Source organism: Streptopelia decaocto (assembly GCF_964273445.1).
Source record: "Streptopelia decaocto genome assembly, chromosome: 7".
NCBI lineage: Eukaryota > Metazoa > Chordata > Aves > Columbiformes > Columbidae > Streptopelia > Streptopelia decaocto.
The window spans coordinates 39,431,843-39,451,091 of NC_138661.1; the positions used below are offsets into that span (position 1 = coordinate 39,431,843).

Below are 19,249 nucleotides of genomic sequence, written 5' to 3' on the forward strand. Positions count from 1 at the left end.
AAGAGTGCACTTGATCCCACTGTCTATGTAATTGATGAAGATATTAAATAGTACTGGTACATCGAAATTTTAGTGTTCATAGATTTTCTCCCTTGTGAGCATAACGCAGATGTGGGCAATATGTGCAAATATAGTGCCAGTCTTATAACTGCAACATACAAATGTGTGGATTCACTGTCTGACTGGAGGATCAGAAGTCAGGAAGTTGTTTGGTTTTTTTTTTAATAGGTTGTTGGGGCTTTGTTTAGAATCTTTTCTATTCAAACAGGAACCCTCTTTTACCTTTACCAAAAAAAAAAAAATCAAAAATAAAGTGTAAACAACAACAAAAAAGCATAAATACAGCACAGCAGTAACCTAGAATTTGACAGTGGCTCACAGGAATTGGATGCAAACAGAAAAAAAATCAACGTTTGAAATCTTCACATCAGTATTAAAGCAGATCTTATGTTTGAATTACCTGATACTCCATCATGACCCTTTATTGGAAGTGATATATTGGAGAGGAATATTCAGAATCAATCTAAACAGTACTTGCCAGACCCCACCGCTGTTATCCATAAAAACAGTTTTTATGTGATTCAGAGTCTGTATGTATGTCTTTTTTTCATGACAAAGAAAGACCATTTACTTGGATTCAATCTGGGCTTAGAATAAAGCATTTCAGGTGAATTTTTCAAAGAAGATACTATGTTTTAAAAAAAAGAAAAAGTACTTGTCCTTAATAACGAGGTATAATATGGCTTTGAAAATGAGAGGTCAGGGTTTTCCTAAGGAAGTATTAGCCTGAGTTTTTATTGTTTCTGATAATTGCAGGTATTCTCTCTGTAGGGACAGATATTAATATAGAGCTTAGCTTCAAAAAGATAATTCAAAAGTGGTAAAAATTGTTTCTAAAGTAAGAAAAATATATGCTGATATTTCTCACAGCTGGCTGCTGAAACAAAGGTTTGCTCAGAGATGCTTACATCATTATAGTAATACCTGCCAAGATATTTTAACTACATTTTATATACCAAAAGTGATTGCACCATAAATTAAAAAAAAAAAAGTCACTTTGTAATTATTGTGTCCTCTGTTAGAGGAGGAACCTTCTAATTTGTAGTGTTTTGTTTTGCTTCTTAACTGAGTACTGAAGTATACTTGAGCATCAGAGTATACTTGAACATAACCTTTCATGGAGAACTAATTGACATCCTATTGAGAACTGTTAGATATTTTATAAAATGTAGACTTAGAAATGCTGAATATATTGTACTAGTTGAAGTGTGATATGAACCCGCAATCCTCATGGAATCAGTAGTTTCCAGCTTTCCAGAGGAAAAAATCTCCAGGTGGCCAAGTTTCTGACAGTAGTTCTTCATTTCTAGATCTTTTGAGACTTGAGAAAATAGCCACGGTGAGGTAGGAATTCAGTTTCTGTAAAGAAAGAAATAGTAGCATGAGATGGGAGGATGAAACAGGCATCAGTTGCCATCTTTATACATCTCTGAACTGTGCATTAAGGCAAATTCATACTTTTTTTGTTAGAAAAAGACCATGGATCTCAAGGAAAATATTACAGTACTGGCATGTTTTTCATAGCAGTATATGGCAGGAGTATTATGTGAGTGTTATGAAGCGATAGTCTGTGAGTGCTGCTGCTTCCTACTTCTCCAACAATATAATTTCAATAATATTCTTCAGTTGGTTTATGTGCTGTATAGAAGTTGTTTCAAATTAAATGAGTACTTGTTTTAGTCACGTTACCAAGCTAATTAGCCACTTATTACAATGACAGTTATTCTCTAAAATCAATTAAACCTACTGCTTTTAGAGCAATCAATAGTTGCTCTATTGGATGTTTGAGGATATGTGTTTATGTTAGAACAAAAAAAAAAATCTTCCCTTGCCTGGAAAGTGACATATGAATAGCTGAATAGGGAAGATATTTAAAGAATACTGAAATTAAGCCATGATTAATAAGCCTTAAAGAAAGACTGTACACAGAGATGTGTATGTTCTCCATTCACAGAGATAGCTATTACATTAGAGAATGTGGAAATACAGTTGTCTTGCACATTCACAGCTCTGCATCTGTATTCCCTCCTCTTCCCATTTATTGCAACCTCCATATAAATCAGTGCAAAAATTAGCATTATAAAATAGCAGAAAGAATATATCTGAAGAGCTGTGGAGAGCAACGTGCTCCTCTTTTCAGACAGATATAAGTAAACCTTCATATGTTACTTCTCTTTAGTTTAGGGTTAGGGCCTGTCGTGTGAATTTTTAACAATAGGATGTAGTATCCTGGAGACCACCAGTTCCTACAAATGCCTGCAATGCGTGAAACACCATATATATGGGACTGCTGAAAGGGACTCAGTATGGAAACCTACAATCATCTCTGGTCTCATGTTCCAGAACACCATGAATTACAGCCATGTATTTCTTCTGCTTATGCCCATGTTAGTCGATTTGTAGAAATAGCCAGTGTAATTTAGTAAATCTATAATTAATTATATTTAATTTCCTGCCTGCTGTGGATTTAATCTGGAAAGGTAATGTAAGGGATACAAAGCATTAGACTCTAAAAAGTCACTAAGAATGAAAGTAGTAGGTAGAGAGGATTTTGAAAAGTAGGAGGGCTGTTGTGAACAGGAAGCTAGGTGAGTTGTCTACAGAGATGCTGGGCATAGTAGTGGTTTATTCACGTGAGAATGATGCTACCAGTAAATTACAGGACAGCGTGAAGACGTGCACTTTATGCTTTCATACAAACTGCAGCTCAGATTTCTTTGCAGAGGCATATAGTTGTGCAAGGAAATAGAAATTAAGTGACATACGTAAAGAAAAGCTCACAAAGTAAGAGGAAGCTGGTGAGCTGGAAAGATTCAGGGAGGTGGTTTGGTATTGCAGAAGTTGCAGACTTGTACTAACATTGCTCATATTCATGGTAGGCGGTCGAGCTAAGAAGCAGGGAAAAGAGAAAAGATACATGAGGTTTGTTCTCATAGATACACAAGCTTCACTTAGGAAAGAAGTTCTGAAGAGTAAACTGATTAGGTCACGTGTCTTCAGAATGCCAAGTAAGATGGTAATGGATTATTAATGTGAGAAGTTACAAATAATGACAGGATTAGCTGAACAACAGATCTGTACACTGTGTTTCTAAGAAGCCTGAAGTTCTAACAGCACTTTACACACTTGCAAAAGTAAGTCAGTATGAGTAGAGGGAAGAAGCTACTGCTGAGAGGTCAAATATTTACCTGCTGGTATTGTACAGTAGTCCACATTCACACCTTTAGGTCTTTCAGACTTCGCAGTTTTGCACCAAAACTCAATATTTCACTCATCTGCAATTTGCTGTGTATGTTCCCAGAGGATTTCATCCAAGCATATCACTTGCTATTGCAGACTGTCAAAGGGAGGAGAGTTTGTCAGATGTCATAAAGGATGTCCAGTCCAAGAAATGTTGTTGTTGTTGTTGTTGTTTTGTTCTTTTTCCTTCTTAACATCCCATTCACCATCTTGTAAAGTTTCTTGAAGAAAATACAGTCTAATTTCTCATCTTGGTCAACTGCTAATTTGAAAAATCAGAAAGGAATTAAGAAATTATTTAGGGAAGGCCAAAGGATTCAAGACAATGGTGGTAATAATTTCATTCAAGTATTTGGAGTGAAAGCAGAACCTTGAATTAATTGTTCCACATATTGTCTCAGCCATTTTCAGTAATCTGTTGTATCACATAGCTTCTGTATGGGAATTGACATGATCAAGTAGATAGTGTTATAAACTGATTATCATAGTGAGCTGAGAGGCAGCATTTAAAATTCTATTCCCCATATTTTTCTTAGATTAATTACTCAGATCACATTGTAATCTTTGTTCCTCAGGTTCAGTGTTTTACAAAATTGACATGATTAGCCATAGAAGTCTCATAGGATAAGGTTTTAATTTGTGGCAGAAGAAAAGAAAATATGAAGATTATTTATGACTACGACAGGCTTTCTTAATTTTACGTATTAGGCCATGTATTATTCGTTTTACAACTAGATATGCATTGAACAACCTTGAGATTTCTGTCTCCCTGAATTAGACTAAATGATAACTGATGTGTTTTGCATGTCTCAGGATCAGGCCTCCTCAGACTCCTTGATTACAGTCTTGCAAGGTTTCCCCAGTAAGAGAGCAAGGAGACTGTTTATGGGATAATTAAGGCTACAGGATTATATTTTATGTATTTATTTATTTATTTAAATTGGCTTAAGGGATACAAAACTTTCTCTAGTCTTTTTTATTTAGAATCCTGCATAGTGTGAATCATGAAGTTATCTGTAGAGCCCAGCCTTGTAGAGAAGCTGATGCTTTACCCGAAGAAATCTTACATGGAGGCTTATGAGGATTGTCTACAAGCTTCTTCCATTTCTTCAGGAATTGACTATTACATCCAAGTTCTTCCACATGAAAGCACTTTTATTGCTGCCCATGGAAGTGGGGCTGGAACTAGATGAGCCTTAAGGTCCCTTCCAACCCAAACCATTCTATGATTTAGCAGGGTTTGGTTCCATACAAGTTTTGTTTTCTCATATACATTGCCAGACTTTTTAAAATTGGCCTTGCTCTTTTGTTTCCCTCTTAAAACTGCACTTGAAGTTGTAGCAACCCTTGAATGAATGCCACTTCTGCATGATTGCTAATTGAAATTTCTTGCATATATAGGTGAAATGTCAAGCTCAGTGGGGATATAATTTCATTCTTGTGCTTTAAGAAGAGTAATAAGAGGTTTCTTGACCATCTGAGAAAATAAACTTTTGTTTGTGTTAGTGAACACAGATCAAGAAAGTGATGTATGTGTTCAAAAACCCATTTCTGAAACTGTTAACTGCTCAGTAGTACCGAGTCTTTGATGATACACAGTTATCCAGTATCCTTTTCTTTCTTCCACTTGTTCAATGTTTTTCTTTCAAAAATTGCTCCTGCCTGTTCTGTTGTAGGTTGTTCAACAAGCTTACTCTTCTGTTTCTTAGGTGTGAGGGTTAAATCTGGGTTGGGCAACATAGGCCTGAAAGACGAGGAAATGCTCTCTCCAAATGTGGCAAAGGATATGAAGTCTGTTGAAAAATGTAAATAAATTTCAGATCAGAGCTGGTTTCACCTAACAAAGAATTGACATATGAGAGAGAAGTCACAAGGAAAATAGAGTTTCCATGTAAACATATTTGAGCAAAGGAGAACTTAAATGCAATTGCAACCCTTCTTGAAATGTACCAAGAAGATAAATATCCTCCTACAAGCAAATAACTAAGGTTGTCTTACCTCTGAAAATTAGGAGGACACGAGAACTGTTCTGTTCTAAGGGAAGGCATCCTTCTTCAGATTTGTGGAAGACAATTCTGGTTTTTTGATTCCTGGGTTATTTGAACTGGCAACCAGACTAACGCATCAACTGAGAAACTTAGAAAAGGAAATATTTTACCCGATTTCTTTAGTTTGGAGTTGATGTGTGCAGCCCTGGAGAACAAGGCATTGAAACAGGCTGGAGACAGAGCAGAGGGAACAGCAAATGCCCAAGTGATGCCTCAAAAATCTGAACCTGCTATTCTAAGGATAATATTGCATTAAAATTTCCTGAACCCACTTTCATCCATCATGTAGTTGAGAATTTCTAAGAGATACGATGGGTTTTTTTTGGTGACAGGTTAAAATATGTTCCTCTGTCATATGAAAGCAAATCCTTCAGTGTATGATACCTGGAGATGTGTTACCTCAGATCAATTCCTAGGGATGTATGGAAACCTATGGAATAGCTGCCCTATTTCCTAGACCTTTTTTTTTTTTTTTTTTTTTTTCCTCCCATGGTATCCCTTCTCCATTCTGTACAGAGTTTTTGCTAAACTATTATTGTTTGATACTCAATATTTAGGCACTAATTGACATAATAATGGCAAGGTGCTCTTTAAAAAAATTCTACTTCCTCTGTTCTTTCTGTAGCTGAACTGATGTGCTTGGTTTCTCTCACAAGAAGGCTTTTAAGTAACAAAGACTTCTCTAACTCAAAAGAGAAGTAGTGATTCTTTCACAGGAAAGAACCCAGACTGAAAGTAAGAGGAGATGAGGAGGACTGTTTTGCCGAAATGAAATAACTTGTTTTTTTCCCAATGCACCATTTTAATTCATAAAACATGAAGGGACTGTGCTGGCCCAAACTTGAAAAAAAATTATCAGGGAGACAAAAAGTAGTCTCTTGCTGCAGGTTGCAGTGTTTTGTGTTTGTTGGTTCATTGGTTGGGGTTTTTTTTACCTATTTCAATAAATCTCAACTTGGGGAAGGTGCTACAAACAGCTTAGGTCTACTTGGAAAAACGAGAGTTAAATTATCTTACACTTTTGCTCTCCCCTGTGGTGAAAAAATACCACTTTCTGTAGCTAAATAGCTAATCCTACTCATCAAACTAAGAACGTATTTTTTCTCCAAATTTCTCAAAAATATGCTTCCACATTTATAGGCTGAGGTCCAAAAACTGCATTAGGTAAATTAGAGAGGTTCAGAATACATTTTATAGTATAGAAAAATTTCTTTACCATAAACAGTTGTCCTCTCTTTAATTCAGCTTTATGCCTGTGATTTGTGTTTCATGTGGATTGTTCATAATATCAGTTGAATGTTTGTATCAGTTGAGTAATATCAGTTGAATGTTTGTGTTTCATGGAGGTAAATGTGCACTCATAATGATGGAAATTTTGTTATACAGGACTATGAAGAAAATGCAAAAAAAAAAAAATCAGAAAGAATTTAAATGAAGCTGTTATAGTCTTATGTGAAATCTGAGTTTATCTCCTTCACTGATGGTTCCTTCTTCTTCTTTTGAAGAGTTGTTCTGTATTTGTGATGTTTGATTACACAGTATAAATTGTTACGGGTCCAGATGAGCTTAGTTTCTACCACGCAGTAGCACTGATGTGCTAGCTCTTGCAAAGGCCCATTAAGCTCAGCAACATGTCTGATTTCTGCAATCAGGTTGAGTGAAAACTGTCTTGCAACATAGCAGAATCCTGGCAACACTGGAAATAGGCCACCACTAGTTACCTCTTCTACCATCAGTGCATGAAGAAGGTCTTTATATCCAAACCCAGACTCCAGTCTTCTACTTTCTGTTCAGTATGGCAAACTGAAACAGTGTCAGATTCATGAGGCTAAAGAATATAAGGAAAAAAGGAGCTGAACTCTTTGTCCATGTAGAGGAAGACATAAAGGTAGCCCCTTGACTTTTTTCTGTTCATACCAAAAGACTCAATCAAATACATATAAACCAGAATCTAGGACTCCTCTTGACATGGGGTACATTCCTCCCTTGGCGATGGAGATCAAACTCCTCTCACTTTCATGTGTGCTCTCTCACCCTCTCACCTCACGACTCCTGTGTTTCTATCTGTGCAGTGGCCTGACATCAAAGGGTGAGGTGAGAAGCAACTCCATTCTTGTTTTGTCTGAATTTGATGGGAATTGGGGGAATTGGGCTTATGTTCCTCAGGTGGGGAGGGACATGAGTACTGGTTTCCCATTTCCTGGCCACGTGCTTTAACAATTAAGCTCTGTGCTAGAGGCAGCACTCATCATAACCAACCGTTTTTCAAAGGGACTCTGACTCAAAACTGTATATAGGTTTTAGGAGTGCTTTAGGCATATCTATTGGATTGGACCCACTAGGGGATTTAGATGTGTGAATATTTAGTTTGTGAATCTCTTAATGACCTTAGATAAGGAGATGTCCTAACCAGGTTGCTTAGTTAAAACAAGGCATAAAATTCTACAGGGAAGGTAATAGCTAAAATTTAGGTTCACAGGAAAGTTTTTCTGGACAAAAATGTAGGTATTATGGGTATGGATTTATTTAATTAGGTAAATGAAGTTTTTTATTAATTGTTTTGTTAACAAAGTATCTAAATTCTGCCTAAATTGAAATTTAAGTCAGTTCCTGAATCTGGACCTCACTGTGTTCAATGTATTCTGTACTTGTCTAAAAATATTGTTGTGTACTTGTTAAGGATTTTATGTTTATATACAACTTGATCTAAGGGTATTCAAATTAACGTGAAATAAATAAAAAGTCTACTTGTTAGGCTGGATCTCATTTCTGGGAGGATTACTTGGTAACTGCAATGTTTTCAGTTGAGATTGTTTTTACCTGTTACACATTTCTGTCTTGGGATTATATTTCTTTTTTATTAACTAGATGTAAATTACGAGATTAGTTATTATTCGAACATTGTGATTCATAGGAATTCTTATATAATGTATCTCGAAGACATGTAATCAAAAATACTATTTAAAGAATGTTATCTGTATAACATTTCTGAGTTTCTCATGTTTTCCTTCTTGAATTTTCTAATGCAGGTAACAATACCCAGACCTTCAGTGGCATCTACACAGTCTGCTTCAGAGAGCTTTCATTATGGCCACCAACTAGAGAAAAGAGAGCTGGATGCTCAGTCTGTGGAACACACTGTGGAACTTTCCTGTCCAAAGGAAAGTTTGCCAGGTTTGGTTGTGACAGAAGACGCACTTCCAGCTAGTGTCAGCAGACCAGATTTGGTACTTAATGTCAGCCAGGAGGCGCTTGACAGGGAAGGACTTGTCAAAGAATCTGTAAGTGTCCTGGACTGTGGCCAGAAAGACCTACCTGAACAACATGGTGGGATACAGGAAGAGAAAGAATTTGAAAATATTCCTGTAGAGGCAGCTGAGGAAGAAAGGCTTCTGGTGGTTTCTGAGGACGCAGTTGAAATGTTAAGCAAAGAACAAAATTCTTTGCCAGGAATCTCAAAATCTGTAGAGGAAGAACCTCTAACAAATACTGAAGCTGCTGAAGAATCAAAGCCAAGGCCCCTCTGTTTGGAGCCAAATCAAGATGAGGTTCTGAAGTCCATAGCACCTAAAGCATCAGAATTTTCTCTCTCAAGACTTACCAGCCCACATGTTAATAGACAGGCAAGCAAGATAGCACCAGTTCAGGAAAATGGTTTTCATTCTAATAAGGAAGAAGTCCATATCCAAGACTTGAAATGCCACCAAGTGGCCCTTACTACTTTTTTGCACCAGGAGGACAAAAAAGAGAAAAATGCTCCCAGAAATGGAGAGTTAATCCACTGCATTTCAGAAAATGAGAGTTCTCATCGATCTAAGAAGGACTTAGTTAAATCTCCTTTTGTATTTAGGCAGAGTCGAATCCCAGTTTTGGCACAAGAGATAGACTCCACATCAGACTCATCTTCTCCTGTTTCAGCAAAGGAAAAGCTGCTTCTAAAAAAGGCCCATCAGACAGACTTGGTCAGACTGCTTATGGAAAAGAGACAGCTCAAATCTTTCCTTGGTGACCTCTCAAGTGCCTCTGATAAGTCACTGGAGGAAAAAATGGCTGCTGCTCCAGTCCCGTTTTCTGAGAATGATGTCTTATCCTCTTTTTCTAGATTGACACTGGACTCTCATTTCAGCAAGCAGACAGAAGATAGCTCTTTATCTCCAAGCAGCCCTCAGTCCAGAAAAAGCAAGATTCCAAGGCCAGTGTCCTGGGCAACCGCTGATCAAGTCACTAGTTCAAGTTCAACTCCATTCTTTCCTCGGCCACCACCAGGAAAACCGCCTACTAGACCTGGGGTAGAAGCTAGGTAATGCAGAGAAAATAGAAATAGGTTTTCAGGTTGAAAAGAGATTTGAGCCTGACTGCAGTTACTCTGCAGTATGTGATCTTTACACTGGTTTGTTTTGAAGTGGAGTCACTTTTCTGGAACTGTTGATTATTCACAAACCCGGAGAAATCAACAGGGTCTGTCATATCCAGTCCCTTTGAAAATTAAACTGTTCTTTTTCTAGACATTTTAAGAATTCAGGTTTGGAGATTCCAGCCATCAGTAATGAGTCAGTTAGCTATGCTCAGATCATGGCTAAGTAAAACCTACTGATGGAAGGAGGGCAGAGTGGATTCTAGAAGCCTCCCTTTGCCAGTTCTGTATACAGACAACCACAATCTATTTCTTCAGTGCCTACGTTACCAGGATAAGGAGAATTTTGGTACAGTAGTGCAGAGTCCTCTGAAGGAAGTTGTGGTGTGTCTTTTCATCTCTTAAAATTGTGTATAGCAGTGTATTGGTGTGTGGGAATGGATGTACCCCTTTGAAACAGAGGCAATAAGCACTGCTCGTGAGTGTGTTTTTTCCAACATCACCAGAAAGTTTCAGATGTCCTGTAAACACTTAGGCTCTTTCTGTGAGTTGATGCAAATATAGATACTGTGTTGATTTGAACAAAACAGAAGCCAAAGGCTAGATCAGGGGTGTCAAACTCATTTTCACAGGGGGACACATCAGCCTCGCGGTTGCCTTCAAAGGGCCGAATGTAATTTTAGGACTTTAAAAGTGTAGGAGTAGTTACATTTATACAGTCCTAAAATTACATTCGGCCCTTTGAAGGCAACCGCGAGGCTGATGTGGCCCCCGGGGAAAATGAGTTTGACACCCCTGATGTAGATCCAAACACCTCTACCTTATAGGAAAGCTCAGCTCCAGATGTCTGTTCTGCAGTGTAAGCTCATCCCTAGTTTCTAGTGATACTATGTTTCTCTATGAACTTCAGTGAACAGAAATAATCTTTCTTCATTTCTTCTTAAGGTTACGCAGATACAGAGTCCTAGGGAGTAGCAGCTCGGACTCAGATCTTATCTCTCGTCTGGCTCAAATCCTACAGAATGGATCTCAAAGACCAAGGAGTTCTACCCAGTGTAAGAGTCCAGGATCTCCACATAGTCCAAAAACACCACCCAAAAGCCCTGTCATCCCCCGACGCAGTCCCAGTGCCTCCCCTAGGAGCTCTTCTTTACCCCGTACTGCCAGTTCTTCTCCATCCCGGTCTGGGAGACCTCATCATGATCAGAGGAGTTCATCCCCACATCTTGGGAGGAGTAAATCACCTCCTAGCCATTCAGGCTCCTCATCTTCTAGGAGATCCTGCCAACAAGAGCACTGCTGCAACAAACCAAGCAAGAATGGTCTGAAAGGATCTGGCAGTTCCTGCCACCATTCCCCAAACACTAAGACTCCCACAGGAAAGAGCAAATCAAACACTAAGCTTAGCAGATAGGAACTGGGCCTTGACAGGTATAAAGCCCCCTCCTAAATCTGATGCATGTTGTTGTCTGTGTACTGTGTATTTAAAAAAATAATCAAAAGTGTATATTAAAAAAAAACAAACGGTGTTGAATCTGCGCTTTTTAAAGGAAGTAAGCATCGTAAACTATTAATGAAAAAGCATACTGTGTAAATAAGTGGCCAGGCATTGTCTAAGAGCAGGCAGCAAGCAGATCCACAAGAGGGGAGGTAAAGCCCAAGATAAGAATGACTAGGTAGTCAAAGAGGTGCAATGTATTTAGAGTAAAAAATATCTCTAAGGTGAGTGTTTTAAAAAGGTATTTATTTCTATGGTTTTAGTTTACCTAGCTAGAAGAGTTGGCCTAATTATTTAAGGCCTTACATACTCAAGGAGTATGTAAGAAAACCTGAAACAGTTATTCCCAAAATTATGTCACCACTTGGGAGACAAGTACTGCTTAAGCATGTATTTGCAGTTTTTAAAAAGCACACCATTTAGAAGACAATGTTATTTCTACCTTTTAAGTCCTTTCCATTTTGAGCTGCACACCTCTCTGTGTCACTCACTGCTCATCTTGTCCTCTGTCTACCATGGCACAGATTTTTTTTTACCTAAGGAAGTATCGTATACCTTGCCCCTTCTTGAAACTGATGATGTTTTATTATAAAAATTAACATTTGCCAAGATGTTTTTATAGCTATATTCTTTAGAAATTTATTTAGTACTAATTAGGATCCAATAAGCTAATTCTCAGTTCTCTATCATAAACTTCTTTGGGAATCACAGAAGGGTTCTTCAAACTGCTTTTTTTTAGAATTTGGAAAAACATTCCTGTCCAGGAAATGAGAGGAAGGAGGAGATGTCTGCACTTCACTGAATGTTGCAGATTTACGATAAATTGTAATGTACGTTAGAAAAGAGAAGTACCTTTTTTCACTTAACCACAAAAAGAACCCTTGTTATTGCTGGCTTTTGTTTTTCCATTAGTTTTGGATCTCTTAAACCACTGATCTTACTGTGCAGAGATGATTACCAACCACAATTTGTGTTTTGGTACTATGAAAGATGGAGAGAGATGAGGAGGTTGTCTACTTCATGAACCTGGTAGGTTATATATGACAAAAATATATTTAGCACTCTTACAAAATCTGGGTAAAAATATTAATCATCAAAGGAAAATATACAGAAAGCAATCCTGAATATTTTTTATGTTAGATTCTTCCATTCTTTTGCCTAAATGTGTTTTTGATAGCCAAGCTTCATTGTCTGTCAGTAAAGTCCATGGTGTCTAATTTCTCCAGCTTTGTTTGGTAGTTGCTTAATAATATCTTGTGCTCTACAGGATCTCTGTAGGGAACGTAAGAGTACAGCACCTTTTGCTATATTCAGAAGAGAATAGTGAGTCAGAAGAGTAACACAAGAGTGCAAGCCTGGAAAAGATGCAGCCAGCTCTCCCTAATGATTCCTGTCGTGGGGACACTGGATGCGTAGGAGACCTTTCAGTTACTGATCTGCTTGCTGTAGTCATATGCCTCTCCAGCCAGCATCTGTGCTTTTTTATTTAACCTCTGCCAAATGAATACCTTTGGATTAAAAAGGGAATATTTTGTCTCTGAGCTAACACATTCTAATGCTGCATTAAAGCTGCCCTGGAGCTGCACTGAATTTCACTTGCTTTGTCAGACTATGTTGATGTTTTTTTTCTTTGTTGTTGTTGGGTTTTTTTTGTTTGTTTGTGTGTTGTTTTTTTTTTTTTTTAATTCTTATTATGAATATGTATATTGTTTCCCGTATGTAATGTAGCACAGTGTGGAGCCTTAATTTCATTTAGGTTTCAAGCACTACAGATGAATGCAATAGGTAGGGTATACCTGCTTTTTCTGAAGAAACTGTACCATTGGAAAGTCCTATTCCTTTGTATTATATTGTATAGTAGGTGCTATACCAATAATTGCATGTCCTCATGGTAAATTATATAATATAAATATTTATATATACATATATGTATATGCTTATATAAACTCATTCTTTGTCATTTTTCATCTGTAATTTACGGACTAGAAATAATACAGTTCCCTTTCTGTTAGTTCCTGAATGCTTTTGGCATTACATCTTCTGTTTCCCCCAAAAAAATTCCAGAATGCACAAATTCTAATAGCCTTTATACCTTGGTACAAGATTGAAGGACTGCTGATTTCTCAACCAGCCAATGTTTTGTCTTGCAGCTTGCTTTTTTTCTCTATAGTTTTGTGTGTGTGCGTTTGCATATGGAACAAGAACAGAGACTCAAGGATATTTTTATTTTTGACTACAAATAGGGCTTGTGGTTACTCATTTTTATTTCATAATGTGAGTTCTTGATTGTTGTGAACACTCATTATATAGGAGCAGTGGCAGTCAATGAATACCTAACAGATGAATGTGAAAACTACTAATTCCATCTCTTCCTTCCTGTTTTCCTCATGTTTCCTTACAGTATACCATGAAGAGAATTTGGGCCCATTGTGATATTTTTGTCCTGGGCACTGCTGGAATTATTTGTTAAGATCATGTGGCAGTCTATGATGATTTTCCCTCCCCTTTTCCTTATTTCTGAAAAGCATTTATTATGATCTTGTAAGCTTATTCCTGTATTAACATGGTCAGTTTTAATAGGTACCAACTTCATGCATCCTTGCCTGAAATGCTGAAGTTGAGGTGTTTATATTTTCTCTCCACTGTATCAGGATCCAGAAACAGGTAATGGCTTTACAGGTGAGAAAGAATATAACACCTAGGGATTTCTTTATGCTGTCTTCAAAGTACAGTCTTGTCCACTGTTGCACATTACTATGTAAAATAAATCAATGCTGTAGAAATTAATTTGTACTTGAACTACTTGCCAATGAAAAAATAGGAAACTATGCCAAAATGGAGCACGAGATATTGTGATTGATGACCGAGGCTTTCAGTGCAGAAAAAGGTAGAAGTACTGTATATCCCCAGTTGCTTTTTGCAGTGGATTCAACAGGATCTAGTGAGAAAATAATGAAGATATGAAGGGAAGAGTGATTTTGAATAACTTATCTTGAACTACCCACTCTTCTGGAGTTTTTTTTGTTGCTTTATACACTCCCTCTAAAAGTTTACAGACTTGCTTACTATAGTCTAATGTAGCAATCAGTTAATGTAGTTAGGTAATGGTTAGCTGATCAACTCATACTCAAATATTAGCTTAATATTTCTAGAGGGACTGTATAATCATCAAGAACTCTGTAAGCTTCAGTATTTGAATATGCAACTGATTCTGCATAAAAACACCAATATCCATGTGTACGGCCCTTCTGCAGAGTGTGAATGAGTGGTTTATGGACAGTTGCCTGCCACAGATTTTCAGGGACGGGGAAGATTTTTCTCCATTTTACAAAACACTTACAGTTATTCTGCATAGCACGCAGCAGCTTACACAGGGATTTTAGCTGGGAAACAATATGATTCAAGGACTTTTGCTTTGTCCTCTTCAAGGCACTATTTCTTTGGAGGGCAGTGCAATGGAGCCCCAACACATAGCAGATACAGAAGCTGTGCACGCATTTCCTCTTCGTGGTGTTTGCTGTGTTGTGGCCAGCACTTTGGAGCATTTTTTAGAGAAACTGAGATATGAAGCCTTTAAACTAAAATAGAACTTAAGAAGACTGAACACTTCATACCGACTTTTGTGCATGGTATAATCAATCTAAGTTGCAACCTCAAAAATCCATATTAATATTAATAAAACTCATTATTAATTACAAATGCCAATTACTACTTAAGTAAAACCCTGTTAAAAGTAATAGAAGGTGTGATACAGTAGAGCACTGGCAAGCTGCATGATGCTAGGCAACTCTCTACTACTTGAGCAGGATTGGTAAGCATAGGAAATTTCACTGCTCAAAGGCAGGAGCAATATGAGGTCTTAACTGGTAGTTATATACAATTATTCAGGAGGCAAAGCCCTGGGGAGTGACACGGGGCATTCCCTGTAGCCACCAGCCACATCCTGTCCTGGGAAATCTGGACATACTCTTAGCTCGAAGTCTGCGTGTTTGAGATGGAACTTTCTCGCATACCTCACTAAACAGTCTTGATGTGAAGGGGAGGATCTGGTCCTTTATATTTAAAAATAGCTTGAAATATTTTTCATCTGAAAAAGATTTGCAAGACCTCTGTCAAGTACAATTTGTAGTATTATGGTATTAACTATAGCTGGGAAAATACACAATTTTGATGTCATATATATAAATATGCATTTGTATGTAAGTGTATCTATATATACACTTATATAGATACTGTATATTCTAGAGAAACTTATATACATACATATGTGTGTGTATATATATATATACACAGATAGGAATAGTCTCAGCTCTTGCATCCTGTTTACAGCCGAGGCCTGTCTTGCTTTGATTTGCTCCGATCTCTTCATCTACTGTAATTTTGCTACGCCCTAATTCTGATTCTGTGTCTTTTCCATATTACAAGGCCTGATCCTATAGTCCTACTTGGGTAACACTCCTCTAAGTCCTTCTTGTTGCAGTAACATTTGTGCAATGGTTGACTGTAATGCTTCTAAAAAAAATGTTTTCTTTTTCTCTTTGATGAGATTGTAGACAAAGCCAGACTTACAATACAGACTCTTTCCTGCAAACAGAATTTTTCCATTATTAATTGGATATTTCTGTGGAACACTAAGAGGCATAAATTCTGGTAAGAAGAAAGTGATTATTCCAATTTCTTAAAAGGGTCTAATGACAAACTGGAGATACATGCGTCCAATTTATGAATATCTATATATACATGTTAAATGAGAGAGAAATCTTCTGAAAAGGAATAGGAGAGCTCAAAGTCAAATAGGTTTCTCATTGTGGGCCTATAATATGTTGATCTTAATTTTTTTATGCAGGACTGCTGCTGTGAGGTGGGGAGAGCTGTGCCTGGTGTCAATGCCAGCGAGCAAGGGGCTGCTGAGGTGTCTTAGCTTAACCCCATGGTTCCCTATGGCCCATTCCCTGTATACTTCTCCATGATAAGGAGTGGTCAGAGAACTGTCATAAAAGTCTTGATGATTATCCATGATTCCTTTCTTCAACTGGTAAAAGCTTCAGATGCTCATTCTTACTTCTGGAACTCTGGAGCAGTGCATATCTTTATTCTAGTTCTTTTAGCCAATCCAGTAGGCAGTGAGCTGGTGGCTTTTGTTTGTTGTTTTGCTTTTGGCTCAGATGTCATTGGTTGCATTTCCTGCAATTCTCAGTAACTGGTAACGCTGGTAAAAGGAAGCAAAGTTCAGAGTTTTGACTACACGCAATACATAGGCATAGGTCAGATATTTCTTAGCTAATACATGCAAGTCGCATAAATCACACCTCACACAAGAATACCTCAGCTGTCTGCTTGAAGTCAGTCTTCCTTTTCCCTACATATAACACTTGTAAAAGAAAAATTATATAAAAGTCAGTCTGGATTGTGTAAAAATTGTCTGGAATTATCTTAAGATACTGTCAAAGGCTGAAAAGTTTTAACACTCATTTTCCTGTGGTTTAAATAATCAGACTTTTAAATATTAATAATCAGACTTTTAAATATTAACCTTTGGGGCTTTTGTTCCTCCTGTGGTTTGTTTTTTTGTTTGTTTTTTGTTTGTTTGCTTGGGGTTTTTTTTAGGGAAGAATGCACAGGAGTATATTATTTTGAAGTCTAATGCGTTAACTTAGGAATTACCTGAGTCACCCAGGTTTGAACATGTAGGCTGATTTTACTCTAAATTGTTGGTAACACATTCTCTCTTCACAGTAATGGTGACAAACCCAAATGTTAGCATATGTCAGTTCTGTAGTTTACTTCTGTTTTTCATCTACATGAAGAGGTTGTATCCTTGGGAATTCTTGTTGTTCTTGTGTAGGTGAAACTCATTAAAATCAGCACAGGGTCTTGTTTTGTTGAGGTTTTTTTGTTTAGGGACTGAAGATATAAACTCTATAAATATCATATCTGCAGCTGCTATATTTTAAATTGGAAAATGCTTATTTTTTGTTATGACATGCCTTTTGATCTCTACTTTACTGTAAGAATTACTGCTGAGAGCCAGCCTTGGCCAAGAGTACAAAGTGGTTTCTTCTAAAACAATACCACTTGTGAGCTGCTCATATGAGGTCCTGATCATCCACAACTGTCTGTGGGAATTCAGCTGGAACTGATTTGAATTACAGATGTTTGTTTCCTTTTGAGATCACTTGATATTTGACCTAACTTTTATATAAAATACCTATAATAACAGCAGACCATCTTGCTCCAAAAGATAGAGTATCATTAGTTTGATCTGCCTGGCTTCTGATCATTTTAAACCCATTATCAGCTGCATGGCAGGCAAAGTTATAAAGGTTTGACACAAGGTGAGGTGGGATTTTCTTGGCTATTTCACATCCTTTTCCTCTGACTGGAGATCTGGATTGGTTGCCCAGCAGCCTTCTCTGCATCCTCTTTGCTTTCCTTGGACAGAAGGCAAGGCTTGAAATTCTTCCCCAACTTCTAACTTCCTTTCTATAGAGTCAGCCCAGAGACAAGATGCAGTGTTTGCGCTAACAGATGTCAATTCTCAAATGCTTTCCTATTGATACCAAAACTAATAAATTAAGGAAATCACCAGCAATGCCTTCAGACAAATACGGACTTTTTGAAGATGCCAGCCAATGGCTGCTAATCTAAAATCTCTGTGCAATACCACGAAGAATGTCTATTAACTAAAAACACAATGTTGTCACCCCATAAGAAACTAAGTGCTCAAAACCTGCAGCATGATTAAATTAAGTGTAAAGTAGTTCCAAGATTGATTGTTACCATTGAGGAAAATGAATGTTCAGCCCTTCAAACTCTCTTGCTCAGTAATTGCAGTTCCCTTCCCCTGCTTGGAAATCTTCTAAGCCATTCTTTTCCTTTTAAGTTTGCTCAGGCACCCAAGAACATAAAGAGTTAATGCCCTTGTAATGGTCATTTGTACATAAAGTTGTAATTATTTATTTTCTCATTTGTACCATATCAAGGCTTTGTACAATGTTTTAAGTTTTGTTTTCAAATTATTTTGTATTTTATTTTTATAAACTGGTTCTAAATAAAATATTCATTCAGCATGCAAAACTTAGTTCTTGATTGTGTTTGTATAATGATTTCATTATTTCTAAAGCTTCAGCTGTTTGGGTTTTTCTTTTCAATATTTTTGGCTATCGTAGCCCTGTACTTGAAGGTGGAGAAAGTGCTTTGACAGTGATTTTTTTTTTTTCTCCAGTTACAAGAAAGCAAAAAGCGTCTGTTGCTACTGCTGCAACATGAGTCATATTGCAAGTCTGAATGATTGGATCAGTGCAAGTTTTACTGATTTAGTAGGTTTATATGTTGCATATTAGTAAGAATAGAAAAATTCAGCTGGCTGCCTCAGAAACCTCCCTTTTTGTTTCCTCTTGCTTTCATCCATACTGGCTATATTCAGCCAAATAATAAGTGATTGCCACAGCCAGATAAAATAAATTTTAGTAACAATATGGTAGACTCCAGCCTTGTTCTGAAAAGCCAACTCTCTCCTCTCTTTTCTCTCCTCTCTTTTCTCTCCTCTCTTTTCTCTCCTCTCTTTTCTCTCCTTTCTCTTTTTTCTTCTTTCTCTCCCTCCTTCCCTTCCTTCTTTTTTTTTTTCCCATTCAAAATTGTAATTTCTTATTTAGCCAGAGACCACCATAATTGATCTATTTGGAGATGGTCAGCTGTCTGGATGCAGTCACTGAGCTCTTACAACCTCTTGAGGAGACCTGTCTCATCCTCTGTACAGGTAGCAGAAAAATGGAAGCTCTTACTGCATCTGAGCAGTTTGTGCTATGTGAAAATGCAGTGTTGAACTACTAGTTGCTCTTGTTTCCTCCAAGATCCTTTCATTCCTAGTGAAACTAGGTAGAAGTAGACTATGGTATCATCACGATCTGTATTTGTGGTATATGTGCCTGCACGTCCTTGTATGCTTCTGGAAAATACTGCCTGCTCTCTGTGCAGCACAACAAGGTTTTTAGGGAGGTCCCAAAGAATTGGAGAAAATTCCCCTGGACTCTTTCTCAGCATTGCCAC

At 37.4% G+C, this 19,249-nt stretch overlaps 1 protein-coding gene across 1 annotated transcript in view; it reads left to right on the top strand.

The window, feature by feature from the left end:
* TTBK2 (tau tubulin kinase 2) overlaps positions 1 to 18,773 on the top strand; it is a 105,366-nt gene extending 86,593 nt beyond the window's left edge. Inside the window, exons 14-15 of the mRNA XM_082058875.1 lie at positions 8,378 to 9,648; positions 10,648 to 18,773. Coding sequence (XP_081915001.1) covers positions 8,378 to 9,648; positions 10,648 to 11,116 — 1,740 coding nt within the window. The 3' untranslated portion in view covers positions 11,117 to 18,773. The remainder of the gene's footprint in view (positions 1 to 8,377; positions 9,649 to 10,647) is intronic.
* Positions 18,774 to 19,249: the final 476 nt, after the last annotated feature.